The sequence below is a fragment of the Giraffa tippelskirchi genome, chromosome 7 (assembly GCF_054371585.1).
Source record: "Giraffa tippelskirchi isolate mGirTip1 chromosome 7, T2T-mGirTip1v1.2.pri, whole genome shotgun sequence".
NCBI classification, from domain to species: Eukaryota; Metazoa; Chordata; class Mammalia; order Artiodactyla; family Giraffidae; genus Giraffa; species Giraffa tippelskirchi.
Window position 1 is genome coordinate 101,201,162 of NC_137281.1, and position 27,390 is coordinate 101,228,551.

At 46.5% G+C, this 27,390-nt stretch overlaps 1 protein-coding gene across 1 annotated transcript; it reads right to left on the minus strand.

The window, feature by feature from the left end:
- Nucleotides 1–76: 76 nt before the first annotated feature.
- EPB42 (erythrocyte membrane protein band 4.2) lies at nt 77–19,547 on the minus strand. The gene is made up of 13 exons (XM_081511214.1): nt 19,321–19,547; nt 17,282–17,467; nt 16,120–16,350; nt 13,187–13,305; nt 12,151–12,255; nt 10,687–10,864; nt 9,958–10,096; nt 9,550–9,653; nt 8,778–9,020; nt 7,066–7,365; nt 4,119–4,273; nt 2,890–3,023; nt 77–1,095 (listed from the first exon to the last, which is right to left on the minus strand). Exons 1-13 carry the CDS (start codon nt 19,328–19,330, stop codon nt 942–944), a joined length of 2,058 nt encoding a protein of 685 aa, XP_081367340.1. The 5' UTR covers nt 19,331–19,547; the 3' UTR covers nt 77–941.
- Nucleotides 19,548–27,390: the final 7,843 nt, after the last annotated feature.

Consider the following 27,390-nt stretch of genomic DNA (forward strand, 5'->3'; position numbering starts at 1 on the left):
TTATTTCACTTAGCACAGTACCCTGCAAGTCCAGCAGCCATTCTTTTGAGAGAATACTGTGTACTTGAGGCTGAAATTCTTTGAGTCAAAAGTTTTAATTTACTTTAATAAAGGGCCATTCTGTACTTGTTAACAAGTATTACAAAGAAAAGGAACTAAAACAGAGCATATCAAAGCAACAAAATGGAAACATTGAAAAAAATTTTGTACAAAAGGAGTCCAGTTTTTTTTATAGGTCCTATTTTCTTTATACTTAATAATTGTGTATTTCTCTCCTGGACCAAATTCATGTTAGCATCACACTTAATTGTGGAATATTTAATCTTTCATAATATTCAACTGTAATGAGGACTTATCCATAGCTGAATATTGAAGATCATTCTCCACTCAGGTCTTATGCTGTGTATTTTATAACTTTCTTTAGTCATCTTTGGATCTTTAAGGATAATAGTCAGGGATGGCATTGATCAATATAATCTTAGGATTGTCTAAAAATCATATTTTTAGTATGTCCCATTTCATCAGAAATATAAGAGCGCTTTAAATATTAGGTTATTTTCCTTACCTATAAATGAATGTATGTATTAGTGAATAGTAAATGGTTATGAAAATCCTGAACTCAAAAAAAAATCTTAAATTTACTTATCTGAATACCTTTATAAAGGCTTTTTTTTTTTTATTCCTCGAGCCCAATAGTTTCTGTTTTAAGACAGCTAGTCTTCATAGATGCCTTGAGCTTGGGTGACAGAAATGAATGTTTTTTCTGTTGATTTCTGAGAATATAAGTTTTTTTGAGGTGGGGAATCTACCTGCTCACCCTGAGCAGAGAATCATTTGTTTGATAAGCAAAGTTTCTCTTCCCAGCATGCTTGGTTTTAGATTGGAGATTCAGGAGGTGGTTGGGGAAAGTGATGCTGGAGCTGGAAGTTTAAGCTGGAGGTTTACGGGCTACCACCCACCGTGACAAATCTGAAGTTGGTTAGGTTCTGGAACATGTTGCAGTCCATTTCCACAGTGAGCCTCTGGCGCCCCGCCTTCATTGGCATGAACTCGAGTTGGGTGCGCAAAGTGTTTCTGGGCTGCACCGAATTCACTCTGAAATAGAAGAAAAGGTAAGTCCTAGTTGTGTCTCAGGGCCATTCCTTTGCTGGTCCCAGTGAATCTGATCCTTACCTGCTTACAGAGGTGGACCCTGAAGAAATAAACATGTAAGTACCCAGCTGTTAAAACAGAGGAGGTTTGAAGAGGGTGGAAGGCAGGAGCCTCCGTGGTGAGCAGCTGTATGGTTGAGAAGAGAAACATCCTATTCTAAGGGCTTCCAGGTTGCATCTGTTGTCTCGTCACCTGTGACTTCAGTCTGGTCCCATTCTTGGTAATAGTAGGCTTGTGAAAACTATGGTTTTAGAAGCCTCATTGCTAACTACAGTGAGTGTAGTGGCCATACTGAGATGTCAGGATGCCAGCAGGTGGTGTTTGGAGCCCTATCAGCAGCTTTCTTGTCTACCTGTGGACCTTCTTACGGTGACTGAGCAAATGGTGCAGATTTCTTGTGAGAAGCTTTGCCTTAGAATTTATCTGGGAGACCACAGAAGTCTGGTTAAATGGTAGCAGTCCTTTCTCTCAACTTATGGCCTAGAGTGACTGACTGAGTTTCTTGAGGCTGAGGTGGTGGCTCAACAACCACACAACCTGTCAGGGACCTCGGGGTTGTAGGAATAGGCATCATGATCTCTAAACTGTATGTGTGTGTTTAGTGGAGGATGCTGTGGACCTCACGAGAGAAGGAGCAATAATTAACAAAGATACTTGCAACATCTAAAGCCAACAAGGTGCTAATAACCTAGATTATACAGGGTTTGTGTGTATGAATATATGTGTGTATATATATACCCACAGATCAACAAGGAAAAAAGGAACAGCAAAAGAAAAGTGGGCAAAGTTAAGAAACTATATAGAGGAGGAAATGGAAAAGGCTAATAAACACATGAAGAGTTGTGAATTAAAGCGATGAGATGTTACATTATTCCTGTTAGACTGGATTAAAAGAAAACGGTATTGCCAAGAGTGGAGGAATGGTAGGAATATAGAAGCTGTCAAGTACTGCTGGAGGGAACTGCAGCCATTCTACAAACCAATCTGATAGCACGTGGTCAAACCAGGTCTTATCCTATGTCTCAGCAACTCCATTCCTGTGCATTTACCCCCCACACACGAATTTTCAAGCAGGTGTATAAGGGGATATGTGTATTTGCGGTATCTGAGAGTTGGAGGCACTGTGGAGTGGTGTGGTAGGAAGCAGGGGTATACATGATGGAGTAGTTTGTAGATGAAGCAATGGACTTGACATGTGGATGAGTGAAAAACAGTTCTGAGTGAAATGAATTAGATATAACATTTATATAGTTTGAAAATATAGGCCCATGAAGCAACAGTACACATTCTATACATACTAAGACAGGGATATGAAGAGTGGTGGTGGGAATGGAGTAAAAGGGAATGTGTAAACAAAATTCTGTGTTGTGTTGTCACTAGTAGAATGCAGCTCTTCCCTGTGATGTTCTCTAACCCCCTCACCTGCGTTCATCAGTAATACCCAGGCTCTCTCTGCATGACCAAGGCCTCAACCAGTGTCAGGTGCCCAAGGGGCACAGAGCCTCCCTCTCTCCTGTACCCCTGTAAACATTGGTGGCCCCAGGGTGAGAGAGGCCCTGATCTTTTAGTTCAGCTCTGGCAGGTATTTGCTCTGTCTTCATGGACACAGCAAACAGAGTGTCATCAGTCTTGGGTTCCTGCCATTCTTTACTATTTGAGCCACCAGGGAAGCTCAGGTTCTTGCCTTTCTGACAGGTTGAGATATTTCTATGGGATGAGAAGCTTGTGGTCTCTTACCTGTAGCTCTTCTCTCTGTGAATGAGCCCCCTTCCGAAGATGGAGATCACACAGTCTTCCAAGGGAACATCGAGGGGGTTATGGATGCTGACCACGACCACCAGGGGCTGATGTTGCTCTGCTGTCTCTGGCATCTGTGGGGGATCCCAAGAGCACAGAGCTGTAGTCACTCCTTCCCCTCCTGGCTACCCTCCCTGAACCCTTTCTTGGTTATTCTCCTATCTCTACCATCCTCACCTAAACTCAACCGCTGACTTCCCTACCCCTCTACTTGGTCTTCTGTATTTACTCTCACCCTTGATCCATCACTGATAACACTGATGGTGCCTTTCCTTCACTTGGAAACCTTGGAAGGTTTCCCTTGTCTTCAAAATTCAGCTTTGGTTGGCCTTCAGAGCTCTTCACAATCTAACCCCAATTTATCCCAGGCGCATCTGTTCTACCCCTGACTACACCCTAGCCTCTGTGGGCAATTTCCCAGCCCCAGCACAGCCCTCAAGCTCCCTTCCTTTGGGCCTCTTTACTCAGTCTTGCATCTGCAATGGCTTTCTCCCTCCTCTGCACTGAAAGCTTACCTATTGTTCAAAGCCTGATACAAATGCCGCCTCCTCCATGAAGTTTTCCCAAACCCTCAGCCAGAAATAGGCCTCTTTACTTCACTTGTGCCAGAGTGACTTTGTTCCTCTGAAAGCTCTGACATAGAAGACCACATGTTGTGTCACCCTTGCCAAACTGTAACCCCCTCCAGGGCACAGACCAAGTCATATTCATTTTAGTCTGGGTACACATGTGGAAAGAGGACTGGACTAAGAGCCCTAAGCCTCTAAGACACCCCATTTTTATGATTGTAGGCATGATGTTTTCCTCATCTGAATAACGGGAAGAGTTCACCTCCCAGGGCTGTTGTATTAAAAGAAGTAAAACGTGAAAATACATTGGTATTGTATAAAGTGCTAAATAACCGTAGGCTATTATTATCTTTGTAAGTTTGGAGGCAGCCACTGAGAAGACTCCAATTTTAGAAACCTTTACTTAAAGTGGAAAGATTTAAATCTTCATATCATATATAAGAAATCATCTCTTTCAAGAGAAGGAGCTCTCAACCCAGCATTTCCTGATAGTTTCTTCAGCACAGTCACCTGCTCTGAAGCTTGAGGGGCTCTGTTCTTTCTGAAATGGCGACCTGAAGAGCAGCAAACACAGCAATTTGGGGAAGGACTGGTACCTACCTCGATGGCAAGGTGTGGTCTGCAAATGGTGATGTCTTGCTGGGCGAAGCAGGTAAGGCTGGAGTGCGTTGCCATGGCAGTGAGTCTGAGGAAGCTATTCTCTGGCAGGCTTTGTTCAAAATTGGAGTTGAACGGGAAAGTAGGGATTTTCTTAGCTGAAACACGTAACAGGTGGAGTCAGTGCCCAGGAGTGAGTGCACGTGCCCCAGAGACAAGCAGTAATTTCACACATGACTCCCAGGGGTCAGGGCCTCCCTGAAGCCAGAAAGATGCCTCATTCCTCACAGCAATTTCAGAATGAACTCACTCAAGAACCCACCCAAAAGGACTTGCCTGGCGGTCCAGTGGTTAGGACTCTGTGGTCTCAAGGCAGGGGGTCCAGGTTCAACCCCCAGTAAGCAAACAAATTCCCCCACGCCACAGCCAAGAGCCCAAATGCTGCAACTAAGACCAGGGGCAGCCAAAAAAAAAAAAACAACCCATCCAAGACCAACATCACCATCATGAGCACAACACTTGGTAGACCACCTCCATAGGGCTCTGGAAAGGGCCCTGTGAACTACAAGTGGAGCCTCAGTCTTGTCTAGTAATAACACCTACCTGGTGGGATGGCTTCTGGTTCATGAGACAGTTGTTAAGTGTTGGCCTCAGACCTGCCACCCAGTCATGGCTGAATATATGCTTGCTTGGTCCCCTCCCCTTCTCTGCTTCTGTTCTTTCCTGTTTGCAGAGAAAATGAAGCCACCCTGCCCTCCTAACCACTGCCTCTAGGGTGAGGCCCCCTCTGTGCCCAGATCCTGTCCTCTGCTTTTTAAATCAGTGCTCCATCCCAACCCCACCGCTGCTTAGCTGTGTAACTGTGGGCAGTTTATTTAACTTTCTGTGTCTTGGTCTCTGCATCTGTAAAGTGGGGATGATAATGGTTCCTGTCTCATAAGGTCATTATGAGGATAAATGAGATAATGCATACAGAACACTTAACATCATGTTTGCCAAAAATAAGTGCTCAATAAATGTGAGCTATAATTATTCTAGTTGTGTCTCATTTCCTCAAAGGTTGCATCATCAATTATAACCCATCTCTCCTGAGTCTTCGTCTTTTTCTATTAATTCTTCTTCAGCATATAAGCAGGTTCTGCTCTCTCTCTATCATCTTAAAAGAAAACAAAGAACACTTTCTGTCTCCCGAGTGTCCCTGTCTGTCACCCAGCCTCTCTTCTTTTTCCATCCATTTTTCCAGGAAGGACTGCATACCTTGTCTCACCTCCTCAGCTCTCAGTCAGTTTAAGCCCCAGGAACCTATTGCTTCTCCATCAGACCTCTCTGTCAGTAGAGGCTTTCCAGCCTTGACCTCTCACAGCCTCTCCGCTGGCCATGCTGGGCTCCCCCTTCTTCTCTTTGACTTAGTCTCTCACTCTACTGTCTCCCTGTCTGGTGCCTACATGCTGCTGCTGCCTGGGTTTCCTCCTCACCCTCTCATTTTCTCTCAGTCCTTCCTCACTCTCCCCTGCCCCCATCCAGGATTTTATCTAGAATACCAGGTTTAGGTTTCCAGCTGCCTACCGGCCATCACAGCTCAGATGTCTTCTGGGATTTCAAACCCAACATGCAACGAACAGAACGCATCATCTTTCTCCCCAAACCTGTTCTTTCCCATTGGCCCTACTTTACAAGCTCACCCAAACTGGAAGCACCCTCTAGCCACATACACAAGTTCAATCTAGCCCACTTCTATAATATGACTTCATTTGAAAAGTTCTGCTAGTTTACTTTGTCCTTCAATTTTTTCAAAATCTTCCAACTTCTAATCTGTGGTTGTTGGATACACAATATATACACATTAGAATCATATGGGAAGCTTTAAAAATTCCCAGTGCCAAGCCACACCCCAAGTCAATTATAACAGACTCTGACTGGGAGACCTAGGAATCAGTATATTTAAAGTATATTTAAAATATATCTCCAGGTGATTCAACATACAGACAAGGTTGAGATACATGACTCTAATATGACCCCTTCCATTCTATTCTACCAAAAGTTCTTTTTCAAAAATGAATTTCTTATCCCATTGACTCCTCTGGTTAAAACCTTTTACCAGCTCCCCATTGCCCAGAGAATAAAACCCAAACTCTTGAGCAGCATCTACAAGCCACTTCAAGATGTGGCCCAGTCTGGCTCTCACACAATTCCCCCACTCCACTCCTCCTACTCTTGGAAAGGGAACAGGGTGGAAAGACTGGAGGCAGGGGGACCAGTCAGGAGGTTGCTGCAATCATGTAAACAAGCTCTATTCCACTGATTCTCTTGCCTGCGCACTGGAGTCACCCAAGGACTTAATAATATTTTTGATGTTTGGGTCAAACTGTAGAGTTTCTGACTGGTGCAGGCTGAGCATCAAACTTCCCCCAGGTGGTTCTTATGTGCAGCAAAGTTGGAGAACAGCTGCTCTAGTCAGGGAATTTCAACCGGAGAATAATACAGGGAGCTCTGAAAAAATTCCAGTGCCTGGATCCAGCTCCAGGTCAATTACATAAGAATCTCAAGGAGGAGGAAGAACCTGGGCATATGTCCCTTCTGTCTGGAAGGCCCATGACTCACTTCTCTGACTGCCTTACTCATCCTTCAAGACCCAGGGCAGCCTGATTTACCTGGGGGCAGCCTGCTGCTGCCTGGGAGAGATGCTAATCCACCATTGTACTGTGTTTACCTCCTCAAACACTTCTTAAGCTGCTGCATAGTCTGTTTACTCAAACGACTACAATCAGAATTGTGGGTTTTGTTTTTCCTGTGTGAAGCTCAGTAAATATGTATTGAATGAGAGAGAGAGCGAGCACCTCAGGAACTAGAAACCATGTCTTCAAATCTGCAGGGGTTGCTGTATGGCTGCTGCCTGCTCAGAGTGGGAGCTGGGTGTGTCGAGTGTTGGGAAGGGGCCACAGAGAGTTACCTGAGTGGGCACTGAGTGTAAAGACAAACTTCTTCCTCCAGAGCTTGGCAGCAAGGACGCCATTGTAGTACACTGCCTGCAGCCCAATTGCCAGCTGCACTTCCTTCTCCTGGTCACTGGGGTTTAACACGTTTACAGATAACTCTACATTCTTTCCCGGGGCTAGGGAACTCGGTGCTTCCCAAAAGAGATGTAGAGGATCATCAGTCTCATGACAAGGAGGATAGATGCCATCGTCTTTCTCGTGTTTCATTCTGTATTTCTGGACTTCCTTCAGCACCATTTCTTCTTGAGAAGATCCTGAAGAATGGAATAAACAAAGCAGGCCTCTTGCCCAGCAGGTATAGACCCTTCTAATAAAAGCTCAGGATTAAGGTTCATTGACCCACTACGGCTCAAATTTGCTAAGGCCACAAGAGCTTTGCAAACCTCTCGCCCACATGTAGCTAAAAAAAGGTCTGTGTTAGACAAACTCACCACAGATACAGTGTGTCTCTCCAAGTCACTCAAGGGTCAAGTTCTTCAAGTACTATGAATTTGCCCCTTGAATGGTGGGAGAGCTAGTTTTTGTACAAGTTGCAGGAACTTGTCTTTTCCTAAGTGAAGGAGTTTGGACTTATTCCAAGGGAAATGGAGGCCATGGAATATTCTGGAGCAGGAATATTCTGTAACATAAATATATTTGTGTCTGGGGAAGCTCATTCTGGAAACTGTAACTTAGAGATGGAATAATGATGGGGAGACTGGAGGCAGGGGTCCAATTAGAAGGCTACTATAATACTGTAGAAAAGAGATGATGAGGCTCTGGGTGACCTGCAGGCAATAGGGAAGGAGATAAGGAGATGGGTGTGAGGGCATCATGGGGAGGTTCAAGAACAGTGCAGGTCTTCTTGTTTGGACAAATGGGTGGACAGTGCAGCAGTGCACTCTAATAACTAATACGGAGGGGAATACACAGGGAAGTTGGGGAGTGTTGGAGGACAGCAGGAGAGAGAGAATACTTCCTGGCAGCTGGGCTTGTTTTTTGTTTTGTCTTTGGCCATGCCACATGTGACATGTGGGATCTTAGCTTCCCAACCAGGGATTAACCCCCTGCAGTAGAAGTGCAGAGTCTTAACCACTAGACCACCAGGGAAATCACCTGGGCTTGGTATTAAGTATGCTGTTCTATAGCAGTGGTTCTCAGCTGGGGACAATTTTGCCCCCAGGGGACATCTGGAAATGTCAGGAGACTTTCTGGTTGTCACAACTGGTGGTGGTGGTTGAAGAGGGGCTGGCATCTAGAGGATAGAGACCAGGAAGTCTTCTGAATGTCCCAGGTTGCACAGCCTCCCAGATAGCAAAGATATCTGGTCCAAAACGTGAATAAAGTCAAACAGGGTTGAGAAGTCCCGTTTTATGTGATGGGGAACGGACTGCGTGTCTCCCTGGCCTGCATGTGTCTGGCCCATTCCTTTCCCTCTGTTGCTGTTTGGGGCCCTCCTCTGCCTGGTGCTTGCATGCTAAATTGCTTCAGTCATGTCCAACTCTTTGCAACCCCACAGACTGTAGCCGCTCAGTCTGTGCATGGGATTTTCTGGGCAAGAAAACAAGTGGGTTGCCATTTCCTACTCTAGGGGATCTTCCCAAAGCAGGGATCAAACTGGCATCTCCTGCATTTGTGGGCAGATTCTTTACCTCTGAGCCAGGGGAGGCCCCCCACTGCCTGGTACCTTCAGGATACTTGTAGTTCTGTGTGATGTCCTCACAGCGGTCACAGTCCACATTCTTGGTACTGATATTGTTGCCAAAATACTTAGTGTTGCAGTCAGTCAACTCCAGTGTCCCATCCTCACAGCACTTCCAGACCACACATGAGGCATTTATTGAGGCAAAAATCTCTGATACTGCAGGGGTTAGCCACACTTTCCCCTCCTTGACCGCTCTGACTGGGACCAGATCACAGGCGTCCAGGACTGAGGGAGAGAAATGTCAACGAGTGAGAGGAATCATACCCAGACCTTGGCTTCGGTCAGAGCAGCAAAACCTCTGTCCCCATCCTAATGCCCTATTGCCCCTCTGCTGGAATCAAGGTCAGAGGTGGACAGTAGGCAGGGTTTCTGAGAGGGCACAGCTGAGGTGAAGCTCACTTTTAGTGACAAAACTTTTTGGTCATGGTCTATGGCAGGCGCCCTCTCAGAAGATGGACAAGACCTCAGAGTTACAGAGTACATGGGAGTTCCTAAGCCAGCTTGACCACAGACATGACAGGAGTAGGTTGCCTTTGTTGAGCACTTCCTACGTGCCTGGCTCTGTGACTGTTCTGTTCCTGGGGGGCCTTGGGCCAGCATCCCACTGCTCACTATCAGTCCTGCCACTGCTTCTGTTTTAGGGGCTGCAGACCTGCTATGGACCACCTGCTGCCCCTGTTTCCTCTCCAAGGGACTCCTTGTACTCTTGCAGCTCTGTGTAACCTGGTGGTCCTAGGCCCACCCCAGGCTTTACCTTCACCTTCTTTAGGAGCACTTGGGTACAGAATCTGCCATCCATCATAACCCTCAGGCAGATCAGGCCGGGCCATCCAGCACTCCGTGGAAGTCTGGAAGATCCTGAAGCAAAGGGAACAATGCAAGTGGCCGGGTGGTGGTGGTGGGGGAGTCCTGAAGCAGTCCTAGAGATGACAGAGCTGATACTAAGTGGATGGGAGGATGCTGTGTAAGAGTGGTTCCAACACTCCCAGGAAGGGGCGTGCATCTCACATTCACCCTGACCTTCAGAATCCTGCCTTCCAGAGTCTTGAAGGCCTATTCAAAGCAGGGCTACTTGGGGTGAGGTGGTTCCCATGGATGACAGCCTGCGAGTTTGGAGCCCTTTCAGGTCTGGGACTTCATCCATCCCCTTTGGGCTTCTCACCAGGCTCTGCCTCTGTTGCCTTCTCCATTCTGAAACCCCTCCTCGTTGTAGTACTCGTCTACCAGCAGGCCTCCGCCGGTGCCCTGGGCTGAGGTGAACGTTGTAATGACACGGGCAGGGATTCCCAGGCCTCGCAGCACTGCATGGAAGCGGGCAGAGGGTCAGGGCAACAGAGAGGCCTGGGGTGTGGGGGATGGGGTCTATGGCTAGCATTCTCAGTGTCTCCTCTGGACACTAGGCACTTTCATGGTCTTAAATGCCAGGTGACATTGTGGAAAGAGAAGGGGCACAGGAGCTGACACCCACCCGACCTAGGCTATACGAAGGCCAGGTAATGAAAAACAGACAAGTTACACAGCAGGTGGAGTATACAGTGGGGAGAGGCTTCAACAGAGCGCTGGGACTGGCTTTTCTGGGGCAGAGGCAGGGAGGAGCTTTGGGGAGTTTGGGAGCAGAGCTCGCCAGATGGGCCCAACTTTGCTGAATCTGGGAAAAGGAGCAGAAGCTGGTTGGGAGGAGTGGCTGGGGAAAAGCCATCTTGGCCAGATGGTACATGGGAAGCAGTCACAGGTGTGGTGGAGGTGGGGGAATGCTGCAGAGTGGAGGCAGTGGCTGCTTTTGGAGATGTCATGGGGCAGGGGTTACCAGGCAACCCAAGAAGCAAGGCAGACACTCTGTGCGGTAGCCAAGGTGACTTGCCTGGGTGTGGCAGGCAAGTCTGCTCTGTACCTGTGCAAGCAACAGCTGCTAACACCCAGGCCTGACCCTCGTACACGGGCCTCCCATGACCAGTGACCCAGTGTCGCAGGATGGGCGCACTGCCCCGGCGCTTGTTCAGCAAGGCCCTTTCCTCCGTAGTCTGGATCTTCTCAGTGGGCAGGACAAACTTCTCCTTAAGAAAGTGCAGCTGTTTGGGGAAATGTGTGGATGTTTATGGGGATGGGTAGGGAGGGCTTGGGTTTCTCAGGTGGCGCTGGTGGTAAAGATCCCGCCTGCCAACACAGGGGATGAAAGAGACATGTGTTCAATCCCTGGGTTGGGAAGATCCCCTGGAGGAGGGCATGGAAACCCACTCCAGTATTCTTGCCTGGACAGAGGAGCTTGGTGGGCTACAGTCCATAGGGTCGCAAAGAGCCAGACACAACTGAAGTGACTTAGCATGCCGGTAGCGAGGGCTCATCACAGCTCTCCAGGCGTGGTGAACAGACCACCTGTATGGAAATCACCTGGAACTTGTTAAACCTGCATGTTCCTGGGCTCCACCCTCACCTACTGGGATGTCTGGGAAGCCTCGTTTTTAACAAGTCCTTCAGAAGCAGGGGTTCATGAGCCATGAAAGTGAAAGTGTTAGTTGCTCAGTCGTGTCTGATTCTTGTGACCCCATGGACTGTAGCCCACCAGGCTCCTTCGTCTATGGGATTCTCCAGGCAAGAATACTGGAGTGGGTTGTCATTCCCTTCTCTAGGGGATCTTCCTGACCCAGGGGTTGAAACCCAGGTCGAACCCAGGTCTCCCGCATTGCAGGTGGATTCTTAACCATCTGAGCCACCAGGGAAGCCCATAGTGGCAAATGAAACTCAGGACACAAGAGCAGCAGGAGGGCTGCCCCTCACTGGAGGCTTTCACTGTTCCTTGGTCTGCCTGGCCCTGATTCTTCAAGTGTTTTCCTCCTCCTCGCAGGCTAGCCCTGTCCCTCACCACCTCCTCAGAGGAGAGGATTGAGCCACATGAGGAAATAGAGAACACATTACTCCTGTGAGAGAACTTAAGGACACTAGGAAAGAACCAAGCTACCTTCATGGGAATAATTTAGAAATGAAAACAAATTCCTTTGACTGCCTTATCGCCAAACCATGGGTAAGATGGAACTGACCCCCTTCTTCCCAGGGACCTAAGCCCCCTGTCAGGGCTGGGGGTGAGGAGGCAGGGAGAGGGAGGTCTCAAGGAAATCCAGTCAGTTTTAGTCCTCGCTGGCTTGTGACCTGAGGGAGGACAACTTCCTGTCATTTCTCTCCCGGGTGGATGCTACTGTCTGCCCCTCCTCACTCAGACCCTTCTCCAGGGACTGTCCCCTACACCCTGGGAGGAGGGGACCATTCGTGAGTAAAAAACTTCTGGGGCCCTGGACGGGGGCAGCTCTGGCAGAGGACTGCTGTCTTGTCTCCTCCCCCTCCCCACCCCGTCCTCACTCACCAAGGCGCCCAAAACTTGGGCCACATGCTCGGGATTGCCCCACTTCTCCACCTGATTGTCCACGGTCAGTAAGCTCAAGCCAAGGTCGATGACATCCTCCTCGAACTGTAAGGACCACACAGGGCCACCCATGATGGAGGGTGTGCAGGTCAGCCACTCCTCCCGCAAGTCAACCCCGTCCCCTCGTCCTTCTCCTTGACTCAGGCTCCACTCTTTCCTGCTGTGTTCCTGAAGAAGTTCTGGCTTTTCCCTCTGCCCCAGGGCCCCCTGGCCCCAGTGCCCGATACCTCAGCCTTTTGCCTCTTCTGTTGTCTGACTGCTGATAGTGTGGACTTTTGAGCACCAGGGCTCTGTCGAGTTCTTTCATTTCTACTGTTTTTCATGTAATTTGCTCCCACAGCTCCTAACAGGGCTGTCCCTGTGTAGGGGTGGATAAAATGGCAGCTTCTGCTCTGGAGGAGCAGAAGTGAGGAGTGAGGAAGACACGTGGCCACTTAGGCTATAGATCTTAACAATGTGGCTGGGGCTCTAGGAGAGATGCCAACCCAGGGAGCACAGTGGAGAGTCACTCTGCCTCTGGGGGCTGGGAAAATTTCAGAGGGCCTTAAAAGATGAGCAGGCATTTTCCAGGTGGTAAGTGAGGGAAGGTATTCCTGGCAGAGCAAACATTCAGCTTGCGCAATCAAGGGATGACCAGGAGCTGAAGCATGGGGAGGGGGGCAGTTCTTGGCGAGAGGAAAGCAGTGGCCTGGCTGTGAAGAGTCTTGTGTGTCAAGCCAGGGGATTTGGGTTCTATCCTGTAGATGGTGAGGATTTAACAGAGGCTTCATCTGCATGGTCTTTAGGAAGATAACTCTGGTGGTTGAGGAGGATGGTCTAGTGTGGCTCTGAGGGGACCGAGGTACCACGTGGCTGAAATTGCATGAAGAAATGGCCTCATGACCAGAGGCTTTGGACTGACCCAATCTGTTTGACTTGAGCACTGAAAGTTATGGGGTGATCACTGTCTCCCCACCTTCCCTGGAGGCCCCCGTACCTGGCCAAAGTCCCAGGGCTCGGCCTGGATGCAGTCAGCTGTGCCCAGGAAGATAAGGCCATTCTGGTTCAGCAAGTACTCCCTGCGTTGAGCTTCATTCCCCAGGAATACAGCATCCCCTGGAGAGAAGCAGGCATGGATGAGGGACAGTGGGATGCTAGGCGTGCCGTCCATCTCCAGGCCTTTGCCCTCCCTGCTTAGGTGAGATTCTGCTGCAGACCCTCCCTTCAGCTCCAGGCCTGGTAGAGACTGTGAAGGAAACCCCACTTTTCATCCCATACTGGGACTAGGCCTCCTCTCTGGTGAGAGTAGGGAAGTGGATGAGAGTCCCTGGGTCGGCCCAGTGGCTTTCATGGTCAGCCAGCAGACAGGAGCAAGCCAACCTTAAAAGGCTTATTGGTTCCCAAAGAAACCTGCTCCTGAACCAAGAGCATTTGGCAACAGGCCAGGGGGCTCCCCAGGGGGCCTGCTATGTCTCTCCCACAAGTTCAACCAGAAAAAAAAGTGTTTCAGAAAAACCAAACAGGTTGACAAATGTAAGCAGAAGGAAAGACAAGCAGGGTCAGAGGGAGAATGGGGCTGCGTGTGTGAGGGAACAGTGGGAGCCACCCAGCGTGTCCAAGGAGGTCTAGGACTCCTATGGTCTCTTCCTGCTGCCTCTCCTACTGTCTTCATCAAAGGATTGCCTGGGGGTCATGAAGGGGGTGGGGGTTTTAAGGAGGCCATCGCCCACTCTAGGAAGCTGGGAGCAGTTGGGGACCTACTCTGGTTGTCAAGTGTCTCTCTCTGCCTGTTGCTGGGGGTGAAGTAGGGGGTGGTTTGACTGGTTCCTGAAGACTAGAATGAGAAGAGGATTTCCAAACCATCCTCCCAGACATCCAACTAGGATGAGGGTACTCAAAATAACAGAAGACTGGGATATTAGATATCAGGAAGCCCTGAAAAACCCTGGACAGAAAATCACAGAATCACATGCCCAAGGAGCCCCAGGCCCCTGCCCCTCCATCCTGTGTACTATCTGTGAAGTCAGCTGAACATCGCCTCTTTGGAAATTGCTTCAAACCGACGAGTTTGGCCCCAGGCTCTACAGGCTTTGGGAAGTACATTATCAGAGCACAGGTAGCACCCTTCTTCTCAGCTTGGGTGTATCTGCTCCCCTCTTTATAAAGCTCCCTGCTTATGAATAGGACTTTGACTTTCACTATAGGGTGTAAAATTTCCTTTTGAATCCAGAAGAGCCCTATATTCAAGTATGCTAAGATGAGACTGAGTCCCAGATAATCTCTGAAAATCTCTAACTCACCTCCCAGATGGGCAGGGCCAATACTTCACCCCTGGCCAAACAGACACCTCACCCCTATAGAGAGGCCTTCCCTCACGGGTCCCAACAAGCCAGGTGTGGAGGCAGGAATCCTGGCACAGAGTCAAGACTGTGAGCTCCCTCTGAACCAAGGCCTGTTCCAGAACTGTATTTCTGCATCTTTGCTCAGGTTGTTAGGGCCTAGCTCTGGATATGTGCTCAGTCAGCGAGACAGGTACAGTAAAGCCTCAGTTTTGGAGGGAAGTGGCTTGAGGGTCTTTCTGGCAGTATGCGAAGAGCCACGGGCCCTCGCTCAGCTGAAGGGGCCTTGAATCCATACTCACCCACAGGGGGCAAGGGCACCTCAATGGACACTAGTTCCCCTCCATTGTTCCACCTGCCAACTCCCTTGGAGCAGGAACGAAGGGCCTGGACTGAGGACAGACAGGGCTATCTGAAGGAGGGGGCCACTCGAGGACTCCAGACTGGGCAAGAGTAGTGGAGACAGGGAGTTACTGGGACTCAGGTGCTGTATAGGAAGGCCATCAGGCCCTGGGATCCAGGAGCTTCAGGGGAGATTTCTTCTACTTCCCTTTGTTCCCAGCCCTGCCTCATAAGGAGGCCCCCTTTGGGCTGTCAGTGAACTCGTGAAAGGAAAAGGCTTGTCTGGGGAAGCAAGGATGGGCAAACAGAAAGATACTGTTTTCCAGTCCCCTCAATAACTGTTCAGATAGCCCAAAGGATTAAGGTAGGGGGTGGCGGATTCAAAAAGGAAGACAGACTCAGTATTCAGAATGGGAAGGAAGAGGAGATGTTCTCTTGGCTTTTGCTTGGGTCACGTCAACCATGTCTAATGACTTTTCTAGATTAAATAGTCCTGACAGCTAGGGCTGAGCTTTGCCAGAGGTGGCCACCGGCTGGGCCTCAGGAGGCCACCTGACCCCAGGAAAGTCCATCCAGAGGCTGCTGAGCTAGGGAGATTGGTTGCTAATTTGCTGCTCTAGGTGGGTATTTGGACGGGTCATGGTGGAGAGACAGTCTATAGTAAGGACAGAACTAACAAGTAGGAAGAAGCAAGAAGGAAGATTTACTGTGAAGCTAAAACTGAAGCTTTGGGTTCCTCACCAGCACAGAAACCCCCTTCAAGTCAGGGAGGGGCCTAAGCAATTCAAAATTCTATGTTGTTTTTCTTAAAGAGGATCCCCCCAATTATTTAAAAACTCAGGTCCTGCAAAACCTGGATTCACCATGGAGACAGACTATGGGAGCCCAGAGAGGGATCAGAGAAACCTGTACTGCAGGCCCCCTCTTTTCCTGAAGTGCTTTCCAGCTCTCAGCCCCTAGCCTGTTATCACAGAGGGCAGTTCTTCTAGGATCACCTCAGTGAATCTCAGCTCCTGTGACTAAGTAGCCTGAGCCAGGATCAGACTAGCCTCTGCTCTCAGTGGGAAGCCCTGGGCTTCCTCCATCAGGTGACACCAAGACAGGACCCAGGGTCTGAGAGCCATTCATCCAGGGAGTGGTTTCCACAGTGGCTAAGTACCTGTGCTGCTCTAGAAGGATCTGTCCCCTGGGGCCCCAGCTCCAGGGCTTTGATTCTTGTGCAGCCCAGGCTGACCCAGGTCCAACTCACCTCGATTCCAGGGATTAAAGAGCAGTGTGAACTGGCCCAGGCATTGTTTCCTGCCCGAGACCTGCAGCAGGAGTGAGTAGTGGCCAATGATAGCATCTGCAGGTGTGGTCACAGAGATAGTCCAGGACTGGTCATCTCTCTCCTCCACCATTGCACTCCACCACTTACGGTCCCCCAGACTGGAAACTGAGAACGTGGCTTGGGTCCCATTGGCCTTGGAAGGCTGCTTTCCTGTAATCATACAGAGATGAATTGGCCATTTGGACCCCTTGGCCACAACTCACAGTAACAAGATGAAGTATCACAAAACTAAGTAAGTGAAAATTAGATTTGGAGGAGAATGAAAGCCACCCATCAAGGAATAGGGGTCAGAAAAGAGTGAGGGGAGAGCACAGGTACTTAGCACCCATGGACATCTAGAAAAGGTTCATAGTGTGTAACATGGGTGTCATATCTCCTTCACTGGGCCTATGTGAGGTCTTAATGAGATTTTGCAAGTAAAGCCCTTGGCTCAAAATCTGACATGTAGTGCGGATTCAGCAAGTAGTAGAAATTAAATGTTATATTTAGCCTAGATTAAATCCCATTCAGGCTTTTCTACAAAACTGATATTATATATGCAACAGAAAAACTCCTTAGTGATAATGCAGCCAAGCAACTTCTGAATCATGATAAATTCTTATTATTGCATATTATCAGGCTTCCCTGATAGCTCAGCTGGTAAAGAATCTGCCTGCAATGCAGGAGACCCCAATTCGATTCCTGAGTTGGGAAGATCCATTGGAGAAGGGATAGGCTAGCCACTCCAGTATTCTTGGGTGGCTCAGATGGTAAAGAATCCACTTGCAATATGGGAGACCTGGTTTCGATCCCTGGGTTGGGAAGATCCTCTGGGGAAGGGAATGGCTACCCACTCCAGTATTCTGGCCTGGAGAATTCCATGGACAGAGGAGCCTGGCAGGTTATAGTCCATAGGATCATAAAAAGTTGGACATGAATGCGTGACTTTCACTTTCACTTGCTTGCATATTATCTCATCCTCACAGGATTTCTTGAGGCCCAGGTGCAGTGCGAGCCAGTTGCCCCTTGGTTCCCTGAGGTGGGGCTGGAGAAAGAACCCCCTAGTCCTACTGCCAAAGCAGTTGAGGTCAGTCCCACTCACCAGTTTGTGCAATGAGGGCTACCTTCTTCAAGGCACGCAGAAATGTGTGGACTGGAGCCTGAAAGAGCAAGCTGATGGTGAAGGGCTGTCCCCTCCTCACGATGAGCCGCTGGGAGCTGATGTCATTGGTGTGGTGGTCTGCATTGTTTCTCGCTGCCTGGAAGTCGCAGCTCTTGATCCCCAGGCCTGTTGTGGAAAGAAAGAAATCCTGGAGACTGGGTAAATGTGACAACGTCAGTAAAAGCAGAGACCCTGAAGTCAGAGATGCAGGGTTCAAATCCTTGGCTCAACTTCCTAGCTGTGCTGTCTCAAGCAAGTAGCTTAATCACTCATCCTCAGTCTCCTCTTCCTCAGAATAACCATCCCTCCTTGCAGGGTTGTGAAAAGCAAATGAGTTAATCTACATAATATTCTCAGCCCTGTGTCAGACACATAGTAAGTCCCTGTTACTATTATTAATAAGAACAATGCTTGTTCTCATTGTTGACCTCCTTTTCTGGTCCCAATTCAAAAGCAATGAATAAAATCCAGAATTTTGCTCACCCCTATTCATTTTTGTCTTAAGAACACAATGATTATTTTTAGAGCTAATTTTGAAGTCACTGAGTCCAATTCTTTTGTTTAACAAGTGAGAAGAGTGAGGTGCAGAGAGCAGCTCACTCGAGATTGCATGTGGCTTTCACCTAAAGGCTCATAAAACCCACAGTACTATGCAGCCCAGAAAAACCCTACAAGGAGGGGGCCTGTGAGTATTAAGACATTTTCCCAGGCAATTCTCACTTTATAACAAGAATTTGTAAATATGCTAACAGAGGCTAAGCTTTCTTCATCCTCTGCTCCTGCCTGTTTCCCTGCTTGGTGTCTGCCTCTGTCCCTTTTAGTTGGATTCCCTGACTGTGCTGTGCTCTGCTGTACTAAGTCGCTCAGTCATGTCCGACTCTTTGTGACCCTGTGGACTGGGGTCCATGGGGATTCTATAGGCAAGAATAAAATAGTGGTTGGTAGGAGCCTGGTAGGCTGCAGTCCATGGGGTCACTGAGTCGGACACAACTGAGCGACTTCACTTTCACTTTTCACTCTCATGTACTGGAGAAGGAAATGGCAACCCACTCCAGTGCTCTTGCCTGGAGAATCCCAGGAATGGTGGAGCCTGGTGGGCTGCCGTCTATGGGGTCGCACAGAGTTGGACACGACTGAAGTGACTTAGCAGCAGCAGCAGCATGCTCTCCTCCAGGGGATCTTCCCAACCCAGGGACTGAACCCAGGTCTCTGGCATTCAGGTGGATTCTTTACCATCTGAGCCACCAGGGAAGCCCTTGAATACTGGAGTGGGTAGCCTATCCCTTCTCCAGGGGAACTTCCTGACCAAGGAATTGAACCCAGGTCTCCTGCATTGCAGTTGGATTCTTTATCAGCTGAGCTACTAGGGAATCCCTGGTTTCCCTGACTCCTGCCTCCCTTCTCTCCCACTTAGCTTTGAGGCTATGACCCCCTCATGCTTTCCCAGGATGTCTACCAGATGGACCACAACCCAGTGAAAATAGTTGTGTTAGGATGATGCTGAGATAAGAGTATAAATCTGTTTAATCACCATCACCACCTTACCACCATTATCACAACTATGACCAAGTTACCACCAACAACCCAGTCGATTGTCACTCCATAGCCACACCCCCAACACCACATCACTGTTGTACCCATCACCACTTCCCACCATAACCCACCTCTATCATCTCCACTGCTGCCAGCACCAACTACTACCTTCCCCACCAGAGTCACACAAACACTACCTCCCCTACCACCAGCACCAGCGACCAGCTCGTACACTTTAGCTCCTCCATCATCAGCACTATCCATTTACTATTCCCCCAACATAGCCCTACAACCACCACCTCCACCACTATTAGCATCCCCTAACACCTGCAACCATAGTTGCTCATTATCACCTTTGCTACCATCCTGCTTATTTTAATGAAAGCACAATGATAGAGAAGCTACTGAGAGCCCAGTAAGCCCTGTGGAGAGCTGGCTTGGCTCACCTTGTCCCATGGCGGCAGGCTGCTGTTATTCACTTGGCTACTGGAAATGCTGCCTTGAACTGTTGCTCTGAGCTCCCTCTCTGAATCTATCTTCCAGACAGAAAATGATGGTGGGCGCTTTTGTTGGCTTAAGAATCTGTAAAGAGTGGCATTTCCTTCTACTCCACCTGTGTGCTTCCCCACATGTTTGTCTTTCCTGCTCCCTCCCCTTTGGTATCTCTTGGACCAGCTGCTGGAGTTCCCCGTTCTCCTTTATCTCTTGTACCAGGAGGCCCAGACAGGGGTATATCTGGCAGGCTCGAGTGGGAAGTGAATTGTGGGGGGAATCTGCCAGTTGGAGAAGCCCATATAAATGTGTAAGCCTCTAGCTTCTGGGGCCTCAAGAGACCCTCAGAGATATTACCTGGATGACACTGGAAGACTCTGGAAGGAGGTCCATATCCAACTTCGGATTCAGGCCCTAAACATGTCTTGGGCTTTAAGTTGTTAGATGTTCATGGACCTTTCTGATAATATAAAGAGAGAGCATGTGTGTCTGGGATTCATCTGTGTGAAGGAGATTAGGGGGTAGAATTTGTTGGTGAAAAATAAATGTCCAAAGAGCAGAAGCAAGAATTATGGCTCTTTCAAGCCTGCTGGGCCTGGCACACTCGATTAGAGAAGGGTTGGCACTCTGTTGTTTTTCCTGTTACTACTTGTTTTGTCAACAAGGAGACAACACAGGGGAGTATCTGCTACTTGGTTCTCTTGGCTTCCCAAGTTTTATCCGGGTTTATGAGACTGTGTCACTAGAAGCTCTCTCAGACACAGCTGGACTAGCCTGCACATATATGGCATGTCTATAGAAGGATATAGAAGAAACTACAAGGACTGTTGTTTGCCTATTGGGAGGGGAGCTTAGAAATGGATACAGGAATGTGATTTTTCTTCTGTTTACTGGTTTATACTTTTCAAACTTTGAACCATTACCCATGAAGAATCTCATTATGCAAAAAAGGAAGCTATTGCTTCTCACTCTTACCAAAAAAGATTCTTCATGAGAAATGAAGAGGGAAATTTTCTTGTTACTTGAAGATGGTATAATTTTTACCTGGAAAATGTGAATCTACTGAAAAATGATTATAGGAGACAGAATGATTTAGTGAGATTATCTTAAGTTTAATGCATTCCTAGTAAAAATACTAGCAAATTTTTCCTCTGAAACTGAAAAAGCTGATTCTAAGGTTCAAAAGTAAATTTCTAAAAGATCTAAAATATGAGCTGAAAAGATCTAAAGTTTAATGATCTAAAAAATCTCTCATTAGAAATGCAGTGTGGCCAGGCTTCCTAGATACTAAAATATATTAATGACAGTACTGTAATTAAAAAAGTAGGTAGACCAAAATGTATGTATTAAATATATACTAAATGTGGCAATTAAGTAGTAAAGATAAGAATTCATTAGTAAATGGTTTGGGGATAATTAGCTTCCCAAAATAAAGTTTGTTTGCGACTTTGCACAATACACTCCAATAAATTCCAGATGGATCAAAACTCTAAACGTAAAAAATTAAATCCTAAACGTACTAGAAGAAAAGATAAGAGACTTATATTTGAGTCAGCATGGAGAAGGCCTTTAAAGATATTACACAAACTCCAGAAGCCATGAAGAAAAGATTGATAAATTTGATTCCATAACAATTTTTACGTGAGAAAACTTATAAACAAAGTTAAAAGATATACAACAAGTTGGGGAAAATCTTTGAAACTCATATCACAAAGGGGTACTTTCCTTAATGTAAAAGATTCTCCCAAATTAAATAATAAAATGACAACAAATCAATAGAAAAATAGATGAAGGGTATAATGGGCAATTCACAGAAAAGGAAGTTCAAATGTTTCTTAAAGTACATGAAAAGATGTCCAACCTCATTTAATACAAATACAAAATGAAACTGCCCTGGGATATATTTTTTTTCACCTATCAAATTGGCAAAGATAAAATAGTTTCACAACTCTCTGAGTTAGGGACGGTTTGGGGAAATAGTTGCTCTCTCAGTGTGCTGGTAGGAGTGTAAACTGGTGCATCTTTATAGAGGGAAATTAAGTAGTATCTATCAAAACTTTACATGTTTATACTTTTGAATTAGCCATTTGTTGGGAGCCACGTTAGGCATTACTGACAAAATGGAGGCGTGGCCCCAACCCCCTCTCCTCATCCCGCAGGCACGGTCCTGGGATGAAGGAGTTAGGTCTTGTGATTCTGACTTGTCCTTTCCTTCCTTCGGTTGAGTTGGCTGAAAAGTATGTTAAGGTGCTTATTGTTCTTGCATGAGAAAGCACAAAGCCTTCAGCAGTTGCCCAGGAAATAATCCATAAAGTTACATTTGTTCAAGGACCTTTACAAAGAATGTTCCAGGATGAGCACATAGGCCGCAGCTTGAGACCATGGGAAACATTGTTATCTGAAACCTGCTTGTAAGGAAAATGTTTATGGCAAAACAAGTTTGCTGAGTTTAGAGGTTAGGAATAATTAAGAATAATTAGAAGCTAAAAGTTTAAGGTATGTTGTAGTATTTTGCTATAGCTTATAGAGACTAGGAATTTTAGAGATACTAATAGCTAGAAGTCTTTTTAGGAGTTAATGAGCCCAAGCAGGATTTAGAAAGATAAGAAATAAACTGAGGAATGTGGTATACAGCCCAGAGACAAACTTGAGTTACAATGTTATCACAAGGACAATTAAGAGGGAACTCTGAAGGACAACAGTGATTTATGGAGACAGTAAATCTGGGTGAGGGGAAACTGAAGATATCATACCTCTGATCTAATGCTTTTGTAAAAGTATAAAAGAAAACCTGATGCTTAAAATAAACATGCAATCCAAATGAGTGAGAAGCTGCATCATTTTCCATCATTTTTTTCTCTGCCGACCCCATTCATCCCTTCAGGGCGTTTTCCCAGCTCTGGCAGCCATTCCACTTCCAGATGTTTTATCATGCAAATAACCAAATGTATAAAATGAAATTTATATAAGTATATCCATTGCATTGGAAGTTATAATCGCAAAATTTTGGAAACTACCTAAATGTCCACAGATAAGGCACTGAATAGATAAATTATGGGACATGAATTTAATAGAATACTATACAAGCATGAAAAAGAATGAAGTAGCTCTGTATAAACTGATACGGAACAATCTCCAAGCTATACTGTTAAATGAAATAAGCAAGGTATAGAACAGTGTGAACAGTAGGCTACCTTCGTAGAAAGGGGTGCATGTGTGTGTGGCAAATATATATGACTTTGCTTGTATTTACATAGAATATTTCTGAAAAGTTATTGCTTCTAATAACTATATAGTTATTGATTTATAGGAAAATTCAATGCCTGGGAGTAAGGAAGGCTTTTTTCTTTATACTCTTTAGTATCTTTGTACCAAAGAAATATGTTAATATTTCAAAAAAATAAAAATACTTACAACAGTAAGAAAAGCAGATGGGAAGACCTTTCAGCACTGTGAGCCCACTACCTGGGAGGGCAACAGCAGAGTCATGGGCTGGCTCCATTGTTTGGATTCCACCTCTGGCACTAGCAAAAAGTCTTCTCTTTCCTCATACAATTCCCATGGAGTTTTACAGATACCACTCTCTGGCAGTGTTTTAGTCGGGCCACTGAAAAAATATTTAAAAAAATCTATTTGCACTGGATCTTAGTTGCGGTGTGTGGGATTTTTGATCTTCCTTGCTGCATGTAGGATTTTTTTTTTTTTTTTTTTAAAGTTGCAGCATGTGGGATCTAGTTCCCAGGCCAGGGATTGAACGTAGGCCTCCTGCATTGGGAACTCGGAGTTTTAGCCACTGGACCACCACATGGAGGTGGGCCACTTTTGGAGGAGCTTGTGGTGAGACAGATACTGCTGTATTTTGGTGGAGCTGGGAGAGCTGTATTTTGGTGGAAAAGGAGAGTGGGAAATGTGACGTTGGAGGGAGGGAGGAGTGATCATAAAGGTCCATCCTGCTTCCTCCTGCACCCACCCCTTTCAACGCCCCATCCTCTGGCAGAAAAACAAACCTTCAGCTGGTGTGTACCCAAGAAGGATTCACTAATTCATGTGTGACACAAATATTTATTGAGCACTATTGTGATTCCGGAACTGTCTTAGGCACTGGCAATACAGTAATAAATTAGCTGGGCATGTTCTTGTCACCAAGGAGCTTATATTCCAGCAAGGGGCAAACAGACAGTATTAAGTGCATACACCATTAATTATTTATTTGCTTTTGTGACAAGGGCTATAAAGGAGAAGTTTTGAGTTCTAGGACCTGAATGTGGAGGTCAGGGAAAGCTTCCTGAGAAAGTGATACTTAAGTTCAGAAACTGGAAGGATAAATAGGAGTGAGCTAGGCAATGGAACAAGGGGAGGGGTGAGAGGAGGGAGAACAGCATGTGCAAAGGCCCTAAGGCAGTGAGCAATTAAAGGAATGCCATGAAACTGGAGCACAGATTATAATGGGAAAAGGTAGGGAAGGGCTCCTCTTGCAGAACTGAGTTAAGAATTTTTAACTTTATCCTCAAATCACTGGGGAGCTATTGAATGGCATAACAATCAGATTTGCATTTTAAAAATTCCACATTGACTCAATAGTGAGAATAAATTATTTAGGGGGGGGCAAAAGTGGAAGAGAGAGGACCAATAAGGAACAACTGTGATGATTCAAGGGAGAAGTGATCAGGGGAGTGTTGGTAAGGATAGAGGTGGACAGATTTGACAGAAATGTAAGAAGTTAAATTGGAAAGATATGCTAGTGGACAGGGTATGGAGGGCAAAGAAGAAAAGATATTCAACGTGAACCAGGTTCAAATAAATTATGCCGGTCCATTGCTTTACAAAGCACTTTCACACATACCATCTCATATGATCTGAACCTCAATCTTGTAAAGTCAGTAAGGGGGATCATTATTCCAATTTTATTGGTGAGAAGACAGGTTCAGGGAGTAAACATGTTTATTTTAATGAATGAATTAATGGATAAATCGATTACCATACTGCCTTTTTCAGAAAGAATTTGACAGCTAACATCATGTTTCAGAAGAGCATATATTAAAACAGTGCAAAAGATGAAAGATGGTTAGAGATGGAGACAAAACAAAGATGAGGCTAAAAATGCACATCAAACCTACCTGCACACATGCTGTGCACACACTAGAACTTCATCTCTAAGCCTCCCAGGATTGGAGGCTTTCCCAAGGTCTCACAGTTTATGATAAAGATTGAATTTCCCTAGGGTTTTCCAGCTCAGATCCTATACATTTGAGTTCATGTTAGTCTGCAATCCAAACCACCACTGAGAAGGAGGGTCCCTGTATTCAATCTTAAAAAAAATCTCTCAAGGACTTCAACTTCTAAATATAGCAGTATAGCTTGATACTATTGTCCCTGTTGAAAATAACTAGAAATCTGAATAAAATATCTCAAATTTCTGTGTGAGATATCAAAGGCAGCAAAAATTTGAGGGATCTTGGGGAGAAGAGAAGCACAGAGAGATAAACCTGACAGAATATCACTTTTCCTTTTGCAACATTTGCTGATGCACAACTAGCAGACGACAACCTGAGGATCTGTTAAGATCTCTGGCAGTCTTACAGGGCCGAAGGATAAAAACTAGAGTTCTAGGGCCATCAAGGATGAAGGACCCCAATAAACACTCTAGGTTTTCAGTGGGGAACCCTGAAGAGCTGTATCTCAGGAGTAAAGGTAAAGACTTTACAAAGACTGAAGCCTGATTTTGATTGTTTTTAGGCTCTCATTCAAAGAAAATTTTTATTTCTGCTGACGTATTAGGTGCTATTATTATCATTATTTATCTAATAAAGTTTTAAATAATGGAATAGCATAGACTGGTTTAAAGAATTTTTATTGTGATAGAAAACATGTATCATAAAATTTATCATCTTAACCATTTTTAAATGTATAGTTCAGTAGTATTTAGTATATTTACATTGTTGTGAAAGAGTTCCCCAGAACATTTCCACCTTGCAAAACTGAAACTCTACACCTATTAAGCACAACTCCTCTTTGCTCCCTTCCCTCAGCCTCTGGCGACAATCATTCTACTTTCTGTATCATTAATTTGACTAATTTAATTATTTTATCTTCACATAATAGAAGTTATATTATATCCATCCTTTTATGACTGGCTTATTTCACATGGCATAATGCCCTCAAGTTTCATCCATGTTGCAGCATGTGAGAGAATCTTTCCTTTCTAAAGGCTGCATAGCATTCTATTGTATGTATGTACCACATTTTGATTATTTATTCATCTGTATAGCCACTTAGGTCCACTACACTTCTTAGCTATTGTAAATAGTGCTATGAACATAAGTGTGCAAAAACCCCTTCGAAACCTTTCTTTTAATTCTTTTGGATATATACCCAGAAGTGGGATTGCTGGATCATATGGTAATTCTATTTAAATTTTTTAGTGGACTACCACACTGTTTTCTGAAATGAATGCATTTTACAATCCCTCCAACAATGCACGTTCTAACTTCTCCACGTTCCCATCAATACTATTTTCTGTTTTCCATATTAGCCATCCTTATAGGTGTGAGGTAACAGTTTCTCTTTTCTTTCTTCTTCTGCTTTTTTTTTTTTTTTGCTGAGTCAGGGTCCATGTGGGATCTTAGTTCCCTAACCAGGGATCCAACCTTGCCCCCTGCAGTGGAAGCTTGGAGTCTTAACCATGGGACTGTTATTTTTCTGGTTCTGACCGTACAGAAGAAGTTCACTCTCATGAGGAAAGGATTCCTGGTTTGTGATCCCTGTATGTGTAGGGTTGCCTCAGAACACTGCACTCTGCTTTCTTTCAGGATGAGGGATAAAGAAAACTTCTAAGTTAAAGATATCTATCCCCAGACAGTCATGGATAAGCCATTTCGTTAAAATTAGAAAGGCTTATTCCCTCCCCACCCTGGCAGCCCCATGTCCCCCTCTGGCTGTTTCAGGGCTTTGCTCTGCATCAGGGTCCCAGGTCTGGCTGGGTTCTTCCCAGGGACCCTGCAGCCCAAGACCCTCTTTCCTGCTGACCAGGTGGTGGGCCGAGGTGGACACCTCCAGGCCCCGCCCCACCCCCACCGAGTTTAAGCCGTTATTGTCAGGGTTTCTCTCACGTGTGGCTGACTGGTCAACTTCTTGTGGTAGAGTTGAAATGTGCACAGGAGGACAGACAGATATAGCATGTTTGCAACCCTGAATTGACCCTAGGTCTGAGGGCCTTGGGTACGGGGACAGAGGAGTAATAGGGGCTGGTGGGTCTTTGTGTGGGAGTGACAGTCTGAAGGCAGCCATGTTGGGGGGGGTCGGGGTGGGGAGACTTTCACCAGAAGGAGGGGAAGAATCCATTTTAAGAGAAGCAAAAGCAGAAGGGAGCCCGCCTCCCTGATTTCCAGGCGGTGGTCCTTCTCTTTTCCCAGCGGCAGTTTCTGGGGTCAGACTCTGTGAGGAGGACAGAGCGGGTGCTGTTGGGCGTGGTCAGCAGTCCTGGAGGCGGGTGCTGTGACGTCCTCATTTTGCAGAAGAGGATCCTGAGGCTTAGGGAGTTTCAGCTAGAAAATGGAGGAGACTCTCCAGGTCGATCCCTAGTTGCACCTGTCGGGGGATCCAAACGCAGAAGGTTGAGGGCTGGAACCGAGCCCTCTTGTTCCCCTCAGCTTCCGCACAAGTCGTTTTCTATGGTCCGACACCCGGGTCCTACCAACGCTGCGGGAGTCCAGCCAGCAGGCTAGCACGTGGCTGACGCGGGGCTCGCATTCTGGCAGGGTTTCCAGCAGACCTCCTAGTGTCACTGAAAGCCCTCCCAGGGAAGGCCTGGTGCCCAGCGGGCACTTTAATGCAGAAAAAAGACCATGTTCTTTGAGGCAGCTAAACTTCTAAAATCGGAGGCGGAACCGGGCGGGGTCGGGACAGTGGTGCTCAGGCCAGGCCACCAAAGGTCTCTGGCATCAGCTGGCCCGGCCAGTCTTGCGAGGGCAGGACCCAGACCTCAGTCTCAATGCCATCTTGTCTCAGTATCTCAAGGCCGCCCA

What these genes read in the sequence shown, in the direction of transcription:
- EPB42 (XM_081511214.1), bottom strand. An exon ending in TGCTCCTAAAGAAGGTGAAG is followed by an intron (nt 9,021 to 9,549) that starts GTAAAGCCTGGG and finishes TCTCTCCCTCAG; the next exon opens with TCCTGGACGCCTGTGATCTG. An exon ending in TACACTCAGTGCCCACTCAG is followed by an intron (nt 4,274 to 7,065) that starts GTAACTCTCTGT and finishes TACGTGTTTCAG; the next exon opens with CTAAGAAAATCCCTACTTTC.